Below are 24,184 nucleotides of genomic sequence, written 5' to 3'. Positions count from 1 at the left end.
TCTGTGAAAAAAAAAAGATACTACAAGGTCTTATGAATGACTTGAAATAGCAAATACACTATCAATGTAAAGCCATTCAAGTCTTGAGAGAAGAACAAGATCAATTTAAACTTAGAACTAAAGAAGCACAATACTAGAAAGAAAAATATCTACTGAAGGAATCTCAAGCCACTCACCTGGTAGAACAAATAAGAAAAGCTAGCTTCAAAGCAAGAGACATGGCTCAATAAGCTAAACAAGTAAAGGAAGAAATCTACCTAGCATAACATAGCCAACATTTAACTAGTTTGCTAGATAGTGCTTACAAATAGTATAAGCATGTAAGGCATTTCTTTTGAAAATTTTAACATTGTAATATTGTGGTTTGAATGTAAACAGTTTTCAATAAGAAAATATGGTAAACTCAAGGTTGTAATATTATAATTTAAGTAATAAGACATGATATGGTGGTTCATGTTTAAACTTAAAATCTTTTGCAAACATTGGATACATAACAAGCACATCTTTTGCGTTTATTCATTTATGCATCATACGTGTGTTTCATCTAATACTAAATTTTAAAAAATGCATAATAAAAGAAAAGGTTCTCTAAATAATAAATCTCAAAGAGTTTCTTTTAACTTGATCAGGTGGAAGAATAGTTAGGTTATTAAAAAATATAGATCAGACTACTTGGCATCGTTACAACACTCATTCACAAGTCAAAATCATGAAAAATGAGAAAGCATCTGGAATGAAAATGATGGAGAAAACTTAGTTTGAGATATAAGAATAGATGATTAGATCTCAACAGGAATTAATAGAACAAATGACTAAGTTTTAAGAAAAGATTCGAAAAGAAATGGCTATAATGATGGACATGATAACGAAAATGACCAAGGAAAAAATGGTAGCTAAAAAAGTGACTACCAAGAAAGAGCCTCAAGCCCAAGAAAATACTAGTGGCAAGAAAGATCCAATGTATCCACTAGGGTTCACTCCACCCTATGCTACACCTCTAAGTGCATCCATAAATGACACAACCTGAGAGGTAACCACATGCTTAGTTTAATTTACCTTCCTTCATGGTTTAACCATGGAAGCAATGACACATTGGTCTAAACATTTGGGTGAGTTATGTTGAACCCATTATGGTCTCAGATTTAGATGAACCAAGAGAACATGAAAAACCAAAGAAAGGCACGTCCAAACAATCTGAGAATATAAAGGCATAGCAAAAATTTGATTTCTTAGAAGAAAGGTTACGAGCTGTTGAAGGTATGAATATTTTCAACACAAATGATGCAAGTGAACTCAATTTGTTTCTAGATTTGGTAACCCACCAAAGTTTAAGGTACTAAAGTTTGAAAAATATGATAAAACCAAATGCCCCATGAGACATATCACCATATTTTGCCAAAAAGTGACTGGCATACAAATAATGACAAGTCACTCATACATTATTTTTAGGATAGCCTTACCAAATCAGTTGCCAGATGGTATATTCAATTAGACAAAAGTTAGATTCATTCAAGGAAAAATTTGGCCAAAGCATTTATTACTAAATATAAGCATGTCACATATATGGCTCTAAATAAACTATTTTTACAAAATATGGAAAAGAAGGTTAGCAAAAACTTTAAAGAGTATGCCTAAAGATGGCAAGATGTTGCCACCCAAGTTTGGTCTCTTCTCACAGGGAAAGAAACAACTATTCTTTTATCAATATTCTTTAAGCCTCGTACTATGATAACCTAATTGGTCATGCTATGAAAAACTTTGATGATATGGTGATTACAGATGAGATAATAGAAAATGCATTAAGAATGGAAAGATCGAATGAGGTAATGTTTCAAGATAAAAAAAAGAAGAACCACCCAAGAAGAAAAAAGAAAAAGTGTAAACTGTCAACACTAAAAAACCAAAACCATGACCTACTATTCTATACCACTCATATCTCGTATACTAACCTTCCTACCCAATCATTTCCAACATTTTTGAAGACCCATGTAATTACCAACTAGTGAAAACTTAGATACTTATAGTCTAAACCAAATTTTGTCCTTAAGCACCTTCACAATGACCTTTCACATAATCAAATGCAATAGACTTTAATAGAAGGGAACTCCGAAATAAATGAGAGCAACAACAATTTGATCTAATTTCTATGACTTACACGAAACTGTTTTTTTAATTATTTCAAAAACACTTGGTGGCTCGACTACCAATAGAGCCTTTAAAACCTCTATATCTGAAGTGGTATGATCTTGAAGCTTAATGTGACTATCATTATAGGATTTAAGGCCATTCTTTAGAAAATTGTACAACTTTCAAATGTAAGGTGTAAAACCTAATTGATAATAGGATTTTGAATTTCACAACAAAAGCTGGACCAAGTGTTATGGCCAATCTATTACCAAATCATGATGGGGGATCAATAAATGCTTTAAATAGCAAGACAACTCAAAACATCAAAAGAGAAGTAGGCAACATCAAAACCCTTATAGATCAAATATTTGTTGCCATAGTGAAAACCAATATGATTCACCCAATACTTGAAAATACAAAAAATGAGAATTTCACATATAATCCTAATCAAACTTGTGAATTTTATATGGAAGTGGTTAGTTATACGCTTTAAGATTGAAAAGACTTCAGATAGGAACTGCAAAGGATAATGGATTCTTTTATAGTTAAATTTTATGAGGAACATGTAAAGAATTTGATTAATGTTATGATTAGAGATTTGTCAAAAAGCAAGCCTTACCGAATGAGTTTTGAGCTTGTTACCATCTATGAAGAGAAGTTGAGCATTAAGCTAGTTCGTATGAATTTTGAGCCTATCACCATCTTTTATGATGAGAAATTGAGTGTTAAAATTGATGAACCAATTTGTACAACTATGCCAAATGTGACAATTAAGGTATCTAACCTATTCCCATACAAAATTGATGAAGCAGACCCTTTAAAGTAGGTCAAGCTATACCTCAGAAGCACTCAAGAGAGCATGAAAAGAAAAAGTAAAAGAAATGGAGATGAACTTTGAAAAAAAAAATAGACTACCAAATGATCAAGAGACTTGTCTGGCCCCAATTCTAGATTAAGAATATAAGAATCTAGTTACAGAAAAAAAAAGCTTATAAGTTTTTGAAACTTATTAAGCATAGTGACTATAGTGTGGTAGAACAAGTGAATCACTTATTAGCTCAAATTTCCATGCTCTTATTATTGTTGAATTCTAAGCCCCATAAAAATGCCTTACTCAAAGTACTCAATAAGGCTTATATAGATCAGAATATATTTATGAAGAAACTTGATCACATAGTGACAAACATCATAGTGAAAAATTTTTTATAGTTTAGTGATGATGAAATTCCACTTTGTGGTAAGGGCAATACTAAAACCCTTCATATCTCCATAAGATACAAGGATCATACACTGACCAAGGTGCTTATTGATAATGGATCTTCTTTGAATGCTATACCTATAACTACATTATTTAAATTACCAGTCGACATATCTTACATGAAGATAAGTCACATGATAGTAAGGGCTTTTGATGGGACTCATCGTGAAGTGATAGGTGATATCAAGCTGCCAATCCAAATTGGCCCTTATACTTTTGCTATAGTCTTCTAGGTCATAAATTTCTTTCCTTTCTATAGTTGTCTTTTAAGATGACCATGGATTCATATGGCAGAAGCTATCCTTTCCATTATGCATCAAAATGTGAAATTCATAATTAATGAAAATATGATCATTGTTGTCGATGAAGAAGATTTGTTGGTGACTAAACCATCAATTGCACTATATGTTAAAGCAATTAAGGAAGCCCTAAAATTTTTTTTCAAATCCTTTAAATTCATTAATGCAATTTATATGGATGAAGGATCAAATGTGCTTATTTCTTGTCTATCTAAAGCTTTCAAGATAGCCCTTAATAAAATGGCAAGAAAAAGACAACAAATATGGGTTGATTTGCAAGGGATGAAATAACCATGAATGATACCTAAAAAGGAAAATCGATTTGGTCTAGGATACAAGCCTACTTGAAAAAGAAGAATAAAGTTCATAAAGGAGAAAAAAAAAGAAGTTGGCTCATTTTCTGGGGCAAAGGTATTTCAACTGGTTATATCTATCAAGATGCAACAAGAAACATAAAGAAGGGGCCTACACCATTATTGAAGGATATCTTCATTGAATTTTTAATATAGATAATAGGTGAAGAGGTGAACGAAGATCCAAGAAGTCCATGGTGTATCTTATTCTTCCTAGTGCAGAGCTAAAGAATTGACATGTCAAAAAGTTACCTATTATTTTTAAGTTTTCCTCAAAGTAATGTGTTGAATCTAATTTAAATTTTTTTGTTGAAAACATTAAGTGTCTTGTAAGTGTGTTTGTTTCCTTATTTTCATTTAAATAAATGACAAGCATAGCACATTTGTCACATTTTTTTTGCCTTGTTTGTTTCAATTTCTCACATTACCATACATTCCTCTATATTTCATCTATTTCACTCATTTTCAGGTACTCAAATAATGAATGTGAATATCATCATGATAATATTTTGGGATTTGATTTTAAAAATTCTACTTATATTGGTGAACTTGATGATGAAGAGAATGTGAAAGACCATGCAATATCCCCAGAACTATTGAGATTAATGAAACAAAAAAAGAAGTAAATCATGCCTTATCGAGAAGCCACTAAAGTTGTGAATTTAAGGGATGAAGAAGCTAAAAAAAAGGTTAAAATTGGTACTTCAATGCCATCACCAATAAAGCAAGAGTTGATAAAGTTACCACATGAATATGTTGATGTATTTCCTTGGTCGTATGTAGATATGCCAAGGTTGGATACTGGGATTATAATACCTCTAAAGCCTGAGTGCAAACCAATTAAATAGAAATTGAGAAGGATAAAACCTAAAATGTTGTTGAAAATAAAAGAAGAAGTGAAAAAGCAATTTGATGCGAGATTTGTAAAAGTGACCAAATATCCCAAATGCATGACGAATATAGTTTCAGTACCCAAAAAAGATGGCAAAGTGAGGATGTGTGTTGATTATCGGGATCTGAATAGAGCAAGTCCAAAAAATAATTTCCCATTGCCCTACATTAACACTTTAGTGGACAATACCGCTAGGTACTCCTTATTTTAATTCATGGATGGGTTGTTAGGCTATAATCAAATCAAGATAACATAAGAAGATATGGAAAAAAATTGTTTTTGTGAAATTATGGGGAACATTCTGCTATAAAGTCATGCTTTTCGATTTGAAAAATGTTAGGGTAAGTTATCAAAGAGCCATGGTAACTCTATTCCATGATATCATGCATAACAAAATAGAGGTGTAGATGGATGACATGATTGCCAAATCCCATGAAAAAAAATATCATGTAGCTAATCTTAGAAAGTTATTTGAGAGATTAAGAAAATTTCAACTTAAGCTTAATCCAACTAAATGCAATTTTAGCATAACCTCAAGAAAACTACTTGAATTTATTATTAGTAAAAAAAGAATTGACGTAGATCTAAATATGATATGCACTATCCAAGAGCTACCACCTTCGCACATGCAAAAAGAAGTAAAAGGGATTTCTAGGGATGTTGAATTATATTGCTCGTTTCATTTCCCAATTGATAGCCAAATATGAACCCATATTTAAGATTCTTAAAAAAATGGGTCAAGGAAATGGAATAAAGATTGTCAAATGGCAATTGAAAAAGTAAAATAGTACTTATCAAACCCACCAATATTTATGTTGCTTATCCCTCGAAGACCCTTTATATTGTATTTGACAGTGCATGAAAAATAAGTAGGATGCATTTTGGGGCAACATGATGAAACATGAAGGAAATAATAAGCCATTTATTACTTGAGCAAAAAGCTCATCGATTATGAGTCCAAGTATCCACCATCGAAAAATATGTGTTGTGCACTAGCTTGGATGGATCATTGGCTTAGACAATACATGTTGTATCATACCATTTGGCTCATTACAAAGCTAGATCCAATTAAGTACATATTTGAAAAACCTTTGTTATCGAGAAGAATAGCAAGATGGCAAGTTCTACTTTCTAAATATGACATTGTGTATGCATCCCAAAAGGCAATCAAAAGAAGTGCTATTACTAAATTTCTTGCAAAATGCGCTTATGAAGATTATGTGCCTATGACATTCAATTTTTCAGATGAAGACTACTGTCTCTATTGCATATAGATGAAAAAGAGCTTAATGAAGATGCATGCAAGATGTATTTTGATAATGTATGAAACATTTTTGGGCATGGCATAAGAATAGTTTTAATATCTCCAAAAAAAGACTACTACCTAATCACTATAAAACTAAGTTTTGATTGCATCAATAATGTCACAGAATATAAAACATGTGTTATAGGCCTTCAAGCTGCTCTTAAAAGGAAGGTATATACATTGAAAGTTTATAGAGACTCTACATTAGTCTCATACTAGTTGCAAGAAGAATGAGAAACCAGAAATTCAAAGTTGTTTCTACACCAAAAGTACATATCATAATTGACAAAAAATTTTGAGAATATTTGCTTTCATCATTTACCTCAAGAAGAGAATTAGATGGTTGATGCTTTGGCTACATTAGTGGCGATGTTCAAGCTAAATGAAAATGCTAAGGTCCAACCCATCAAGTTGAGCTTACAAGAGAAACTAGGTCATTTTCAAATGTTGAAAAAGAAGTTGATGGGAAACCATGGTATTTTGACATATTACAATATGTAAAGTATCAACAATACCTAGAGCACATATTAGAGAATGATAAGAGAACTTTGAAAAGATAGGTGATAGATTTCTTTCTCGAAGCCAAAAAATCACTAAAAGAAATCCATAGAGTTGTTTGTGAAACTCATGTAAATAGCCATATAATGACTAAACAAATAATGTGAACATGATACCATTGGTCGACAATGGAAAAAGATTGCATCGACTATGCTAAAAAATGTCACAAATGTCAAATTTACGCAGACAAGATGCAAGTTCCTCTAACATCCTTACATGTTATGTTAATACCTTGGCCTTTCTCTATATGGGGAATAGATGTGATAAGGCTCATTATGCCAAAAGCTTTAAATGGACATTGATTCATTTTAGTGGTGATCGATTACTTCACAAAGTGGGTAGAAGCAACTTCATATGCTAATGTGACAAGAATGGTGGTTTGTAAGTCCATCAAGAAAGAAATCATATGCCGATTTGGATTTCCAAAAAGAATCATTTTGGATAATGTTTTTTATTTGAATAATAAAATGATGAATAAAGTCTGTGCATAGTTCAAAATCAAACACCACAAATCGACATCTTATCGTCTGAAGGTAAATGAGGCAGTCGAAGCAACCAATAAGAATATAAAGAGAATTATTGAAAATATGACTAATGTGTACAAATATTAGCATGAAAAGCTACCTTTTGAATTACATGCTTATCAAACTTCGATTCATATATTTACAGGAGCTACACCATTTTCATTAGTATATGGGATGGAGCTAATGTTGCCTTTTGAAGTTGAAATTCCTTCCTTACTCGTTCTTATGGAAGTTGAGTTGGAAGAAGCCAAGTGGGTTCGCATTTGGTATGAATAGTTAAATTTTATTGAAAAAAAAAGATTAGCTACACTTTACCATGATCAATTGTATTAAAAAAGAATAATATGAGCTCATGACAAGAAAGTTCACCCTCAATATTTTCGAGAAGAAAAATTAATTTTAAAGAATATTATTTGCAACCAATAGGATCATCGAGGAAAATGGACTCATAATTAGGAAAGCCCATATGTAGCAAAGAAAGCTTTCTTTGGTGGGGCACTAATCTTAGCAAGAATGGATGGAGATGATTTGTCAAATCCAATCAATGTCGATGCAATAAAAAAGTATTACATCTAAAAAAAAGAGAAAATAAAAAGAAACATGAACCAATGAGATATCTGAGTTGAAAACCTGAAAGGGTAACTTAGATAAAGAAGCATTAAATATAGTAGGGCAATTCTCAATATGTGCCAAAAGATCTCATTTGTTTTGGGCTAGCATAATTTACTGCATGTTTAGAAAGTCAAAGGGCATTAATCAAGAGTTTTTAAAAAAGAATTAGGGATGAATTAGTTCATGATGATCTGAATATTCGTTACATGATTACTTGTTTTCCTTGTTATATGTTATTGGATAATGCATGAAACACTTTTTCCTTTTATTGAAATAAAATACCCATTTGTTTATCTTTCTTTTGTTCTTCTCATTAAAAAGAAAAATGTGCAATGTGTTATGATTGTCATGAAATTCAAAAGATGATAAGTGAGTATAATGACCATGAAAGACATATAAATTATTTGGAAAGAAATTTAAAATGATAAGAAAAATAGTAAGGAATAATGGTCGATGAGAAAAGAGGCCTATAAGTTATAAAAGTGGTAAACATTGAATAAGGGAAATATGAAGAGAAATATTTTTTCAGTTGCTGGAGTGTATGAGATTCCAAAAAGAAAAGGGAAATAAACAATGAAAAATTTTAAAGATTAAAAGAAAATGACATAAAATGGAAAAAAAAAATGGTCTCTTCATTTGCATCATGATTATCATTCATTGCATGACATTATAAAAGCATGAAAATGTCATTCATGTATACATGTGGCACAGCAAATATATGGATCTAGAACAATCAAAGATAATAAAAGAAAAAGTCAAAATCAGATAGATGTAAGCCTTCTGTTTAGAGGAATCATTCAAACCTTATGACCTCTATTTAAAAGAGTCATTCAAATACCATAGCTTTTATTAGAGAAATCATTCGAGTTTTATGCCTTCTGCTTAGAGGAATCTTTCAAATACCATTGCCTTTCAGATTTTTAATATAAAGTTTTATTACCTCTAGTTAGAGGAGCTATTTAAAGTTTCATTCCTTTGGTTAGATGAGCTCTCTTTAAAGTGTTGTAGCCTTTATTTAGAGGACTCTTTCACAATTAGGCATGATTTGTAAGACCAAAGGATATAATCTATAAGACTTATAAAATTTTAAATTTCAAGTTTCATAGCATTTGGTCAAAGGAATTTTCTTTAAAGTGTCATATCCTCTACTTAGATGAACCTTTTAAATTTTTAAAAGTCATCGAGCCTTTACTTAGAGGAGCTTTTTAAATTTTTAAAAGTCGTCGAGCATCTATTTAGAGGAGCTTTTCAAATTTTCAAAAGTTATGCTTAGAAGCCTTATAAAATTTCAAAAGTTATCAAGCCTTTGTTTAAAAAAGTCTTTAAAATTTTCAAAAGTTGTCAAATCTCTACTTAAATGAGACTTTTAAATTTTCAAAAAAATTGTCGAGTCTTTGCTTGGAGGAGTAAAAAAAAACCTTTATGCTCAATGTTTCATATTTTGTATGTGCTTACCCAAACAAAATTATTGTCTTTTTATCTTTGCTTTATTCCTATTCTTAGCAATGTGCAAATAGAGGTGATTGTAAACTCTTATTTTGTTTGAAAATTTGAAAATTGCAATTTTACTTTGATCCGGTCTTAAGTTTTTTTTATTAGGCCTAATTTGATTTCAGTCCAAATTTATTTATTTTTACTTTAATTTTATTTTTGTTATTATTATTATTATTATTTTATTTTATCCTTTTCCTATTTGTTGTCCTTCTTATATTCTTCTCTAGCCTTTTTTCTCACAAAGTTTTTGGTGCATTAAATGCACCACCAGACTCTATAGCAAGATTTTCAAACTTTATATTTTGTTGGAACCAAGGTCATCAGTGGCCATTTTTTTCTTCTTCAAGTTTTCATCTTGAAATCCTAGAAAATCTAGGATTTGATTTTCTAATGGATTTATAAATAAGGAGGACACAACCAAAAAAAAAAAGAGATAGGGATAGAGTATGTTTTTGAGGAAATTTTTACAGAAAATTCTTTTTGACAAGGGTGATTCTGTCAAACTAAAAATTAAAAAAAAAAAAGAACAATCCACATCGTGCACCTAGCACTTGCCTAAAAGCACCATTTTCACACCACCACTTACATAGCCCAGCACCTAGCCCCAACCCATATTCGTACTATACACCAACCCCAACAATCCATTCCACCAAAACCAAAAACAACAAAAAAAAAAAAAAAAAACCACAAGCAAAAAATCATAGTCCTCTTTGAATAAATGAACCAGTAGTAAAAAAACTAAAATTGGAAATCTTAATCTAATAGACTTAGGATTTTTTTTTGGGAAATCTAGGTTGAAAGAAGTGTTTAAGAACTTCTAAAGATTGTCATAAGAATTTTTTGGAATTTTTTTGTTGTCGAAATCTGGGAAATATGAATTTTCTAGCGATCGATTGAATTTTTAGTCATCGAAATTTGGGAAATGGGACAAAATCTGCAAAAATTTTGTGTTTTCCAATGCAAATTGAATTTTTCCACAACGACATGGTGGCAGCTGGTCAGAATTTGGATAGTTATGGCTATCAGCGAAAGGGAATTTGGGTTTAGAGAGAGAGGCTCTAGGGTAGAGAGAGAAAAAAATAAATTAAAAATTAAAAAAATTACCTTTTATAGGCCCCACAAAATGATGTTGTTTTATTTGGGAAATATGAATTTTTTAGCGATCGATTGAATTTTTAGTCATCGAAATTTGGGAAATGGGACAAAATCTGCAAAAATTTTATGTTTTCAAATGTAAATTGAATTTTTCTAAGACGGCATGGTGGCAGCTGGTTAGAATTTGGGTAGTTATAGCTATCAGCGAGAGGGAATTTGGGTTTAGAGAGAGAGGCTCTAGGGTAGAGAGAGAAAAAATAAATTAAAAATTAAAAAATTACCTTTTATAGGCCCCACAAAATGATGTTGTTTTAAGAGTCTTTGATCTGTGGAGCTACCCGCTAACTTGCACTCCAACCCACATATTGACCCAACCCATTTAGTAAGATTTCTTTTTTTTCCTTTTATTTTTATTTTTTGATTTCATTTTCATTTTCATTTTGATTTTATTTTATTTTTGTTATTTTTTGTTATATTTTTTAAATATATATTTTATTTAAATAAAAAATAATAATAATCAATAATTATCACAAGTGATAATTTTAATATAAAATCAAGAGTAAATAACAACTCTTAATATAAAATAAATTAAAAAAAATATTTGTTAAGGAAAATATAAATATTTTTATTTTCCTTTGATTTTTACAATTGAAAAATATATAAAAATATATTTTGTTTGAATTTCGCTAAAATGTTCAGATGATTCAAGAAATTACTTTTAATTATAAAAAAATAAAATAATAATAATAATAATTACTTATTTGAATAAATCTTTTAAAAATACAACATTTAAAGAAAATTGAAAGAGTTCAATTTTCTTTAATTAATATAAGTAAAAAATATTTTTAAGATTTCATTAATAAGTCAGGATAATCTTAAAATCTATTTAAATTTTTTATGATCAATAAAAAATGATTTTATTTAGGATCTCATCAAAAGTTAGGATGATCATGAAATCTATTTAAAATTTTTAGGATTTCACTAAAGAATTGGGATAATCCTAAAATTAGTAAACAAAATATCTTATGACAAAATGTCAAGAATTTTGTGCATGGTGAATTTTCCAAAAATCTTTTTGAATAAAAATTTTTATAAATTTCATCAAAATATTAGAGAATTTATAGAATACGAAAATAATAATAATACTAATTTCACAACAAAAAATATTTTTATAAATAAATTTTTGGAAATTAAATTTAAATATAAAGAAAACTATATCGACAAAATTAAATGATAATACATGTTTAATTGGTATCATTTTTTAAATAGATGACATGAGGTACTAATGCATTTCTCACTCATAACCATACTCTTGAACCTAATCTTAATTTTGTAGACCAAAACGTTTTTTAGTAAATTTTAATTAATTTTAAGATTTTTATTAAAAATAATATTATTTTTTAATGATCAATCACACCCTTATAAAAAAAAAAAGATTTATGGTAACTTCGAAAATTTTCATCTAAGTTTAGCGATCGAATCCTCTTGAATGAAAAATCATTATGCCAGAATTCATTTGAGATATGTACATATTACTTCTAGGATATGTACATAATCTTTATATGATATGTGTATAATGATTATATGATATAATCTTTATATAATATGTATATAATGATTATATGATATGTACATAATAATAATTATAAAATATAAGTACACGTATATCTATTATAATATCAAAATCCTAAATGATCAAGCTCTACATTCAAGTCATAATTGACCAAATTAAAAATATGAAACCAATTTTATCTCAATCATTAATCCCTTTTAACTCTACCCGTTTTCATTTTAATTAAGCTTTATCTTTAACAGAGCTGCAGCCCACCAACTCCATTGCCTAGTTTTGGCTTATGATGAATGGTCGATTTCGGTTTACAATGTATATATAAGCAATTAAAGCCTAGTTAAAGCCAGTTTTTATTTTATTTTATTATTATTAGTTTTTTTGTACTTTACAATGTATATATCTGCAGTTGCATCATCGTTAGTGAGAAGAAAAACACTACTTCAATGGAATCAATTGCTCAATGATGAATACATTTACTTGGTGTACGTCCTGAAAATCATAACATCTTAGTTTTTCAACCTATTACAATCATTTCAAAAAATACCCACATTTCAAACAATACCCACTATAAAATACCCAAAACTAGAAATCTCATTGCTGATCAATCACAAGGGGCATTTACAAATTGAAGACTCGGTCTTCAGTCAGAGGAGGCCAGAGATCATACTGTTAATTTTCCCATAACTATAAAAAGCCAAAGAAAATGTTTGGGGGAGAAAGAAAAAATGTTAGCACGTGAAAGCTCCAAGATAAAAACCAAAAGAAATTCAGTGCAATTTGCCATGCATTACAAGCATTCTACAAGTTAAATGATACCCTTCAATTTGATAAAAAGATTTAACTCCTTATACCATAAAAAAAATGAATAGAAAATGCTTTTGCCTCTTAGGTTTTGGCTTAATCTTAACACCTATTCTCAGGTTAGGAATGTCAATGCATAGAGTATAAGTAGATTAGAGTATTTTTCATTCATATCTTTAAATTTTTATATTATACCCATTTTCATATTCATACTCAATAAGTATTTTAAATTTATCTTTATTTTTATTCTCGTGGATATTTAATAGATATAAATAATCTTCATGCCATAACTTAAAAAAAAAAAAACTAAAAATTAAATTTTTTTAGCTTTTTTTTATTTTTATCTTGTATATTTAAATATTTTTTTATAAATATATATTAATATATATTTTTTCAATAAAAATATATTAATTTTAATTTAATATAAAATAATAATTTATATTATTTAATAAAAAATTTATATTTTAAATATATATAAATATATATGTAAATTACAGGTACGAAATAAGTGATATATTATTTATTTTCATTATCGCACTTAATAAAATTTAAAATCATATCCATAACTATCTTTATACTCATAATATAATATATATCCATATTTTTGTCTCCATTGAAATAAAAAAATCAAATTTTCAATTAAATATGAATAAGATTAACATGCCTACTCCAAGCTTGTCAAAAGCTCATTTTCATGGCCACTCATCTTGGCCATATGATTGTGTGGCATCAAGGAAGGTTGACTCAAATGATGCTACTGCTATATATGAAAGATGACTTAAGATCAAACAACCCTCCATTTGAACCTGGTAAAAACCCACCTGTCAAACCTGAATTATTCATCAACTCCACAGTCCAAACCCACTCTTATACTATTTTCTTGCAGGAAAACAAACTTAAAGTTCCAATATGTATCAAGTACTTGAATATTTAATCAAACAAAAAACCAACTTCACTGACCCCAATTCAAGTAGTTATAGTCAGTCAAACAAAGTTTCTTTCTCCAGTGAAAAACACAAACCAACGGGAAAAAACCCATAAAATACCTAAAATTTTTTTAAATTTCCTTCTTCTTACTAAAATAGAAGGGTAACTAGGAAACTAAGAAAACAACTGTTATAAGCAACTATCATATCAATATCCCCGGAATCCTAAAAAGCTTTAAAATCCCATATCTAATCACAGCCAAATTCAGTAAAGATCCATAAAACCAATTAAAATCCTCAATAAGATGCAAAAAGAGAAACTTTTAACCTTTCCTTGTACTGTAATAATCATGAGAAAGCTAAAAAAAAACTTAAAAAATGGTTTTAATATCTTATTGAAAAAGAAGAGTTCATGAAAGAATTACCTTTGGTAAATCGTCAATGGAGAAATTTCTCAACAAGGTAAGAGTTTTTGGTCTGAAAAAGAGAGATCTAAGTCATGTTTTCTTGGAGGAGAAGAAGGGGTTGGGTTTTTAGAGAGTGAAAGAGAATCAAAAGGAATGGGTCTGAGAGTGGAGATTGGGTGTATTTGGAAGAAGAAGAAAGAAGTTTTTTTTCTTTGTTTTTTGAAATAGAAATTTGTTCATTCATTGATGGATAAATTTGGATTACAAATATTAGGAGGAAACTCACATATCCATTGCCTCTGCTCCCTTACCTGAAAGGAAACCTTAGCAAGACAATGTGCTAAACCAGTAGCATTTCTACTCACGTGTTTGAAAGAGCACTTCCTGAAGCTAGTTGTTGCCATTCTTATGTCTTGAATCAAATTAAAGCCAGCAAAGAACGAATTAGTCGCCTGAACAATTTCCTTTATAGCCATCAAGGAATCACTCTCCACTGTTACACTTTCTATCCCCTGTTCCAGAGCAGTCTATAACCCCAATTAAATAGCACATATTTTTTACATTAAGGGACTGTTGACTCTAGCTTCTTTAGATACAGCAGAAAGTAATATCATCCCAATAGTGTCCCTGTACGTATCACGTGATCATCACTTTCTCCCCTCAAAACGGATATGCAGTGTCAATGTTTTTATATCTTAATGACTTTTTTTTCATGTCCCAATTTAAGATTGGAATATCCTGCCGACTCTTCCTTACAGCATTTGGCACGACATTATCTCTCATTAAATCTCGTAACACTTTTATCACGGAGGTTAATCACTCTATTTAACCCCTCAAGATATTTGATATGAATCGAATGATCAAAGACCTGCTCTGATATCAATTGTGACGTAACCATTACTTTCTCCTCTCAAAATCAGCTTATTAAAATGTACAGCGCCAACATTTTTATAGCCCAACGACCTCTTTACGTGCAAAGTAAGATTGGAATACCTGCCTATTTCCCTTGGAGCGCTTGGCGTGATACCTACACATCGTTCTCAAACCAGCTTCCTTTGAGGATCCTACAAACACTGCGTCCACATTAAGCTTTAGTTCCTCATTCCCAAGAGGTTGCCTAAGCTCTTGCGGGGTGTTTGTAATAACAGCTTCCTACTGAATTTCCTGCCCCATCCTTTCTTCCCCCATACGTCGTGCCATTCCCCACAGATTTCTAGCCATTAAACATTTCCGTCGGTGAAAGCACATGTTCATGTTAAACCATAATGTCCTGAGGCAAAGCATGAATATCTCCGATGGAACATTCTGTTTTATGCTCATGAAGGCCTGTAGCCAAAAGTCTTTTGGTTTATCGCACAAAAGCATTTCTCAAATTGTCAAATTCAGTTTAGACCATAGTTCCTACTCAAGAAGCAGTTAACAAAAATATGGAACAAGGATTCCCATTGTAACCACACACAACACATTGGTTATCTAAATGCATTTCTCTCTTATTCAGCTGACTTTTGGTTGGTAGAAAGTCATATATAAGTTTCCAAAGAAAGATTTTAACCTTCGGTGGCATGTTAGCTATCCATAACAGTTTCCAAACCGGGTGTCTTTGCTGTCGATCTGGACCTCTTCTTCTTAGCACCTCCCTCGCTCGAAAATAGGTCGACTTGACAATAAAATTCCCAAGGATGGTATCATTCTAAATAAGAGTGTCCTTAGTGTTATATTTGCTCAATGGTATGCTAAATATTTTTTCAGCATCATTAGAACAAAATAGCTCATTTACTGTCTCTGTCTACTACCTTTTTGAATCTTGGTCAATTAACAAAGCCACCTTCATTGGCATAGGGTGTTGGTGCCCTGGTAGATCAACTTTATAGTTTGGTTGTTTGTCCACCCATATGTCTTGCCAGATGTCCACACTCGTCCAATTTCCAATCCTCCATCTTGTTCCTTTGAGCAAAACTTCTTTGCTCGCAAGAAAGCTACTTTAGAGATATGAAGGAGAGGCACCTCTTTTGGCCTTTAGAAATGATCTTTCAGAAAAGTACTTTGCCTTCAATACTCTATAGCACGGAGAGTCTTCATTTTGGACCAGCCTCCATCCTTGTTTAGCTAATAAAGCCAAGTGAAAAGCCTCCAGATCATGGAACCCAAGTCTACCATCCAGTTTGGAATAGCACATTGAATCCCAATTGCTCCAATGAATCTCTCTATTCTCCTCAGTAGAGGCCCACCAGAATGTTGCCGTTAAAGACGTGAGCTGATTGGTGAAGCTCCTTGATAGTTTGAAACAAGACATCGGGCAACCGCTTAAATGAAAACAACCCTCTCAGCTTGCGATAGAATCCTTCCACGCCACCCTTGAATGCTAGACCATACCCGTTGTTTTATGGGACCAAGACAGCCGCATTTCTCTCTTCCAAAGGCAATTGGCAATCCCAGGTAAGAGCTATCTTCCATTGTTCTATAGATACCTATAGTATCCATTAATTTGGTCTTGAATTTTGGCTTTGTATTGGCATTGAAAAGTTTAATAACTTGCCCAAAGGCAGCTTCCTTTTCTTTCACCTCAATGGATAAAATACTATCATCCGCGAATAGGATATGAGAAACCCGGGTTTCCAATTTTCGGATTGCAACACCTCTCATCCTCATTTTGATCTCACCCTTATAAAGGTGGCTAGACAAACCTTCAACACATAGGAGAAATAGGTATGATGAAAGCGGATCGCCTTGTTTAAATCCTCTGGTTGGATTAATCCTACTTCATTGTTGACCGTTAATCATTACCAAATAAGTGACTGTATGTACACACGCCATGATCGAAACGATACATCTTTCAAAGAAACCCATACTCCTCATTATTTCCTCGAGATATAGCCACTCCACCCTGTCGTATGCTTTGCTCATATCCAATTTTATCGCCATGTGACCTTCTCGACCCTTTCTTTTGTTTCTCATAAAATGTATGGTTTCAAAAGCCACGATTGCTTTGTCAAAGATAGATCGACCGGGCACAAAAGCACTTTGATTTTTGATTATGACCCTTGGTAGCACATTCTTCAATCTATTCGCCAGCACTTTTGAGACTATCTTATAGATCACATTACATAGGCTGATAGATCTGAAATCCTTAACCCAACTTGGGTTCTTAATCTTGGGTATCGACACCAAATTTGTATGGTTAATCCCCCGAAGCACTAGATTGTTATTAAGCCCTGAAAGGATGAAGCTTGAAATATCCTTCCTCATTATCGGCCATTCTTCTAGAAAAACAAGGTTGTCATGTCGTCTAGACCAGGCGCCTTGCCCGAGTTCATCTGGTTCAAAACTTCAGTTACCTCGTATTCTTGAAATTCCCCATTCAATACACTGTTCATATCCACCGTAACTCTAGTTCCCACCACGTCACAGAAGCTATTCCTCGACTCCTTGTTTTATAAATCATCTCAAAATATTGCAAAAAAGTAGCTTCGATCTCCTCTTTCTTGTCTCGCCACTGCCAAGCCTCATCCTAGATTCTCAAAATTGTATTATTTCTTCTCTTTCTTGATGCCACACAACAGAAGTACCTAGTGTTTCTATCACCATCTTTTAGCCACAATTCTTTAAAAGGTTACATTAGTAGATCATTTAGCTCATTGTGGATTCGGTCTCTATTATTAAGGTCCTGATTTGGCAGTTCCACCTCCATCTGTTTATGGTTTATTCTAGACTTTAGGTCCCCAAACCGTGACGAACTTCAAGCTGGCAGGCTTACGTCCACACCCTTGCACCCACTCACCCCATTCAGAAATATTTGAAGGTTTGTTGTACTTCCATTCCCAATTGATAATACATTTACAGTCATCGTTTCCAGTCCACATGTTTTCAAACCAAAAGTCCTATTGGCTCTCCTTGCTTTCAAATTTGGCAGATGGAATATAAATAAAAGAGGCAAATGATACGAGGTAGATTATATTAAGTGATTTTCTCGCAATGAAGGAAACATGGACAAGAATAATTCGTTACACAATCCTCAATCAAGCCTTTCAAGAATAACGTCTTCATCCACCTTTCGAGACCATGAAAGCCTATGACCTTCCATGGGGACTCCCTGAAACTACAAAATTCAACAACCTCTTTGAAATGGTCTATCTTCTATGATGGTCTTTGGCTTCCTCCTTGCTTTTCGTCCTCCGCCAAAAGCTCCTTGAAGTCTCCTGCACATAACCAAGGTAATGAGCTTCTATCCCGTAGAGTTTTTAATAGCTCGCATGACTCATGCCTTCTATGAGTTTCTAGCCGTTCATAGAATCCCATAAACCTCTAGTCTCCATTGTTATTCTCTCCCTTTATTCTGACATGTATATGGCTAGTAGATAAGGAAAGTAACGTACTGTCCGTTTCATCCTTCCACGTAAGGGCCAAGCCGTCCCTTCTACTTTCACAATCCACTACAATCACATTATCAAATTCCATCTTATACCTCAACCAATTCATCTCATTTATTTTCTGTTTTGTTTTCGAAAGGAAAATAAATTGGGGTATATTTTCATTGACCAACTTGATCAGTTCAGGAACTGCATGAGGTGCCCCCAACCCCCGACAGTTCCATGCGAGGCAACTCATTTCTTTCAGCGGATTGGCATTCCTCACCAATCTCCGCCGATATTTTGTCTTCCTCATATACTTGGATCCCCTCGCCCAAATGCTCTTTAATCTTCTTATTCGCATGATCAGTTTCTATATCATTTATCATTTGGTCCATACATGCCGTTTCTTATTGATCTTACGAGGGAACCACCCTGGTTTCCTTTTATTAAGTTTTTCCCCTTGACCTTCCTCTATCTACTTTGGCTACTCGCCTCCATCACGGGGACCTCAGTTAACAAATTGCTTAGGCCTTAACTAATTGATTTCCGGATAGCATCCCATCCTCATTTGGGCTGTATGCTTCCTTACCCCATAAGATCAACTTTCTTATAATAAAGTTGACTAAAATGACCACCAAAAATCACATTTGAATCCCCTACATCATTTCTCCTTCTTTGCCCAAAACTATCATTATAATCACCAAATATTTAAATAGCGATCACGGTCATGTTTTTAGTTACGTCACATTTATCGTATTTTCGGATATAACAGATATTATTACAGTAATCGCGGTAATTATGATCATGAATTTTTTTTAATTTTACAAATTTTGGTTATAAAATGTAATAATTATAATTATAATTATAAAAATTCTTATTTAATGGTTTTTAAAATAGTTTATGATACTATGTTTTTTATTTTCTAAAAAAATTATTTACAATTTTATTTTGATTATAATAAAGCATTTATATTTGATTTAGCAACATAATATTTACTTGAGCCAAGTTCATATTCAAAATTAATTCTAGACAAATCAAAATATTAACCAAATATAATTCGTTAAATATCAAGCATCCAAATGTAATAAAATTACAAACTTAAAAATATAATAATTTCAAATTTCATCAACTGTAGTTATAAATTAATAAGAATTAATCTAATAACAAAAGAAATGACAACAATATAAATACCAAAATAACAAAAAAAAATTATTAAATTTCAAATACAAAATCATAAATTAATAAAAAAACAAAATCAAATTATAATATTTAATTTTAATTATTTTTCATCTAACTTATACAAAAAATTTTATAAAAATTTTTCATCTAAAATCCATATATATATAATTTCAAAAATTATAAAATTTCAAACTTATATTTTAATAAAATTAATTACAAAATTAAATAAATAAAAACCCACTAACCCACCTTAACCCATCTCACCCCACCCGACCCCACCCCACTCAGAATCCAAGCATCCCCCTCAATAGTAGGTAGCCCCCTCCCCCAAAATTTCCCCCAAATTTTGATAACCAGCAAAGCTGAAACCTTCGTCCTCAACTCTTCTTCGTGTCTTCTTCTTCTTCCTTTTTTTTTTTCTGCATTTGTCACTTTCTCTTGCGTACCCTCATCAATGTCATTCCCTATAAAATCTCTTGATCTCATTTCTCTCATATTATTATAAAGATCAACATTATTTTACAAAAAATTTACTAAAAAAAAAAAGAAAATTTAACTTTTTCTTATATTCTGCGATTTTGATTGTTGATTCAAGACTTAAGATGGATTTGAATTTGAGTAATTTGTGGATTGAGTTAGGATTATTATCGATTGAAGTTTTTCTTTTTTTCTAATTTGAACCAGTGACTAAGAAAACGGGAATAATGATAATAACGGTCCATTATTGCCTCTATTTCTCGTTACATCATTTTTCAGTAGTTGTTACATACTATTTTAAGTGTGATTCAATTTCTCAATCGTATTTTCTCTGATAGTGGTGGCGGGTGGTGGTGTTGCCACAATTTCGTGACTGCTATTCCACCATACAACCGCTATTTGAAACCCTAATCATCACTTGTGTTCTTAGCATGAATCTCGCCAGATAATTCTTTCCTCAAACCAATCTCCGTGGAAAAGTCCATTGTGCCCTTTCCTGCGCGTCCGAGACTCCTATTCTGGTCACTTTGCTCCTTAGTTTTCGATGCTGAACTCTTGCATTCGTTCCTCTGCACCGAGCGACCCAAAAGTCTTCTTCAAGTAATTGTGACTAGGGTTTGAACTTTTAGTTTTAGAAGACCATGGTTTGAACTCTTCAGCCCTCATCCAGGAACCATACTCCCACTTAACCTTTTTTGATGCTTTCCTATTCTGAACGGCCACAACGCATTCATTCTCCATATGATCCAACTTACCACACACGTAGTAGAAGTTTGGAAGCCTTTCGTATTTGTCCATCACCATATGACCTCCCTCCTCTCCTAATAGTACTTTAGAGCATCTTAATAATAGCTTATGAACATTTATGTTAACTTTTATCCTTAAGAACCGCCCCCATATGCGTTATTGTTATCCCTGTGATCTACTTCTTCCACTTCGCCTATATTTCACCAAGCACGATGCCCATTTTTTCATTCATAAAACCTAAGGGGAGCCCGTTTGCTTGAACCCAGAAAGGACACCAGTCCATACAGATCGAATCAAGAGTGGCCAGTCCATTGAAATCTTTAAAACAATAAGCTCCCTGTTTCATAAACACCCTATCCATACTGATTGAATGGCCATGGCTGATTCACAAGCACCCTATCCCTTTCTCTCTGGTCTTTATATTGGAACAGAAAAGTTCTCTCCCCCCACCTTCTGAATAATCAATCCCTTATCTATTCTCCAAATTCTCGATAGAACTTTTTTCATGGCTTCTACGTTGATCCCCCTCTTCGATAGACTCCTGCCCAACAAACAAATTTCCCCCGCTTCTAGAGTAGGCGCCACCCACTCCTTCTCAATCCTCAACTCTTGTTCTTCTTCCTCTATTAGTAATAGATTTCTCCACATCTCCTCAATGTTCTCCGTCATTGCTACTTTCAAGATCGACTACCCTTTCCAATTACTGTTGTATCAGAGGACCTTCCGATCCTTCAAGGGCTTACAAAAAAACTTTCACACCACCAATCCATCAAAATATATATCTATATATATATATATATATATATGTATGTATATATTCACCACAAAAGGCAGATAAAAAACTCGCCAAAACAAGACAAAACTCTCGCTAGAGAACCTAGGCAGAAAACCTAGAAGCGAAACCTAGGAGAGACCCCGATATCATTTATGAAAAAGATTTAATTTTTTTTTTCATTAATTTTTTCTTTTTTCTTTGTTTTTATATTATGGTCAATAAGATGAAAACTATTTCCTTCCTATTAATTTTTCAATCTAACATTTCCTTTCAGATAATTAATAAAATTTGTGATAAAATGCATCTTTTTCTAATTTCCCTTAGAAATTTTAATAAGATGCCATTTTGGTGATTAACTTACATGCAGAGATGAATTAACTTTTCTACTAGGTAAAACATATTAGTCAAAAAATATCATATTTTTATTTTAATTAATTTATAATTACTAATATATTTAACTTCTAAAAAAGTAAAATTTTAAGTTTTTCTTTATTAAAAATAATTTTTTTATAATAATTTATTTCATGTGATAAAAGTTTTCAAATTAGCATGCTACGTCATAAACTAAAAATCATTAAGTCAAATTTAATTGTAGAAGTTCAATATCACTCTTATCAATTGTTCGTTCTTGAATCATTTTTTTTTTCATAAAAGTATGTGATTAAATTCACTAAAATTAAAGCACAAGAATCAAAATCGAGAAATCAAATTTAGACTTTGAACTATAATGTTTCTTGACTGCGTATATTTTTAGGTTTCTCTGATATCGTGCTTGGAAAAAATTTTTAATAATCATTTTTTTTTTTTTGTTGTGGATAAGTAAAGGGTCATTTGAGCTTTTTTTTTTATTTTTAACTTTTTTTTTTTCAAAATTTTAAAAACACAAAATATGTTTAGCAAGTATTAATGCTGTTACACTTTAAAAACGAATATTATTGTTTCCTATATAATAATTCAATAAACGAACTAACCATTTAAAAAGTAAATAAAGGTATTACTATATTTATTAAATGCAATTATTTTATTTCAATAAAATGATTTAAATAATATTTAAAAATAATTTTTGTTGTTTAATTATATTTCAATTTAATATAATTTAAATAATATTATGATTAAATATAAATAAATAATTATTAGCTCAAAGACTTGAAATAAATCGAGAAGAGGGTGAATTGGTTGATAATAAAACTTTCAAAAATCAATACCCAATAAGCACAAGTTTTGTAAAATAATTTTTCTAAGCAAATGAATACAATAAATGAAAGTAAACTAATAATTTTAAAAATAAGAGATAGAGATAGAGATAGAGAATTAGATATCAAGATTTATAGAAGCTCGGTCATTCCTTTAGGCACTTACATCATTTTCCTTAGCCGCACTTGCCAAGGAGTTCAATCCACTATGTATTAAAAGTTACAATCTAGCTTCTCAAAGCTTTACACTATCAACACCACAAACTCTTAAGGTTTATCCTCCCCTTTAAGCTCACAATCTCTCAATACAAAGTTTCTGAAGTGTTTTGTAAACTTAAAAAACCTCTCTAAGGTTGGGTGTTTGCTAACTTGAAGTATACAACAATATTGACAATATGGTTAAGAGGAAAACTGATACAATAAAGGATTTTCTCTGCTTTTCTCTCTTTAAACTAGTTTGAATGCTTGAAAAAAGTGGTTGACAGAGGCAATAAGTTCTCTTAGTTTTTCATACACTTGATTTATAGTGGAAGCCTTCATTTATATGTAAAAAGGAGCAAATAGCCGTTGCTTTGCATTTAATGCTTCAAACCTATAAAATATCAGATAAGAAAATAGTCGTTAGGGCTTTTTGAGCATCAAGGGATCAATCCCTTCGTACAGGGGATTGATTGGGTCAGTGATAGGAAAGCCAAAGTTTGTGCGTGAAAACACTTACCCGATCCATCAGGTAGCATACCTGATCAATCGATCCTATACATAGGTGATCAATCCCCTATGTGAAGGGATCGATCCTTTTTGTTGATTTTTGACCCCACTTTGCATTCTGTATAAAAATTAGATCAATCTCTTTAAGGGATGATCGATCGAGTATGTTTAAAACCTCAACCAATTGATCCCTACAAGGAGAGGATCAATTGGTTCTTGATAAATTTTCATAAGTTTGGCTACTAGAAGAAAAATTGATTGATCCCTTTGGTTAGGGGATCGATCAAGTAAGGGAGGGGATCGATCCCTCCTTTTAGGGGATCATTCCCTTCTATCCAAAATATATCATAAACCCATTTTGTTTCCAGAATTTATTTGTTTTAGTTCCTAAAAGAGTTTTGGTAAGATAGAAGGCTAGAAAAATGTTTAATTTGATATTAAAAAAATTTTAAAGTTAGGCAAATTTTTGTTTTGTCAATTCAAAACTTTTAATCAATTCTAGGCTAACAATCTCTTCATTTTTTATATAACAAA

At 31.6% G+C, this 24,184-nt stretch overlaps 1 protein-coding gene and 1 pseudogene across 1 annotated transcript; both read right to left on the bottom strand.

Moving 5' to 3' along the window:
- The window catches only part of LOC111281582 (uncharacterized), a 77,691-nt pseudogene extending 61,176 nt beyond the window's left edge, over positions 1–16,515 (bottom strand).
- An 11-nt stretch (positions 16,516–16,526) lies between these two features.
- On the bottom strand, positions 16,527–17,468 carry LOC111281580 (uncharacterized). The gene is made up of 2 exons (XM_022869295.1): positions 17,066–17,468; positions 16,527–16,906 (listed from the first exon to the last, which is right to left on the bottom strand). Exons 1-2 carry the CDS (start codon positions 17,466–17,468, stop codon positions 16,527–16,529), a joined length of 783 nt encoding a protein of 260 aa, XP_022725030.1.
- Positions 17,469–24,184: the final 6,716 nt, after the last annotated feature.

This window comes from Durio zibethinus, chromosome 5, assembly GCF_047325235.1.
Source record: "Durio zibethinus cultivar Kanyao isolate XHJ-2024 chromosome 5, ASM4732523v1, whole genome shotgun sequence".
In the NCBI taxonomy this organism is placed as follows: Eukaryota; Viridiplantae; Streptophyta; class Magnoliopsida; order Malvales; family Malvaceae; genus Durio; species Durio zibethinus.
The sequence above is the reverse complement of the archived record's forward strand: the minus strand, read 5'-3'. Positions and strand labels throughout refer to the sequence as shown.

Coding starts and splice junctions, on each gene's coding strand:
- LOC111281580 (XM_022869295.1), bottom strand. CDS start 17,468: ATGAGGAAGGATATTTCAAGCTTCATCCTTTCAGGGCTTAATAACAAT. Junction 16,907..17,065: donor GGAAATAATGAGGAGTATGG/GTTTCTTTGAAA, acceptor TATGTGTTGAAG/GTTTGTCTAGCCACCTTTAT.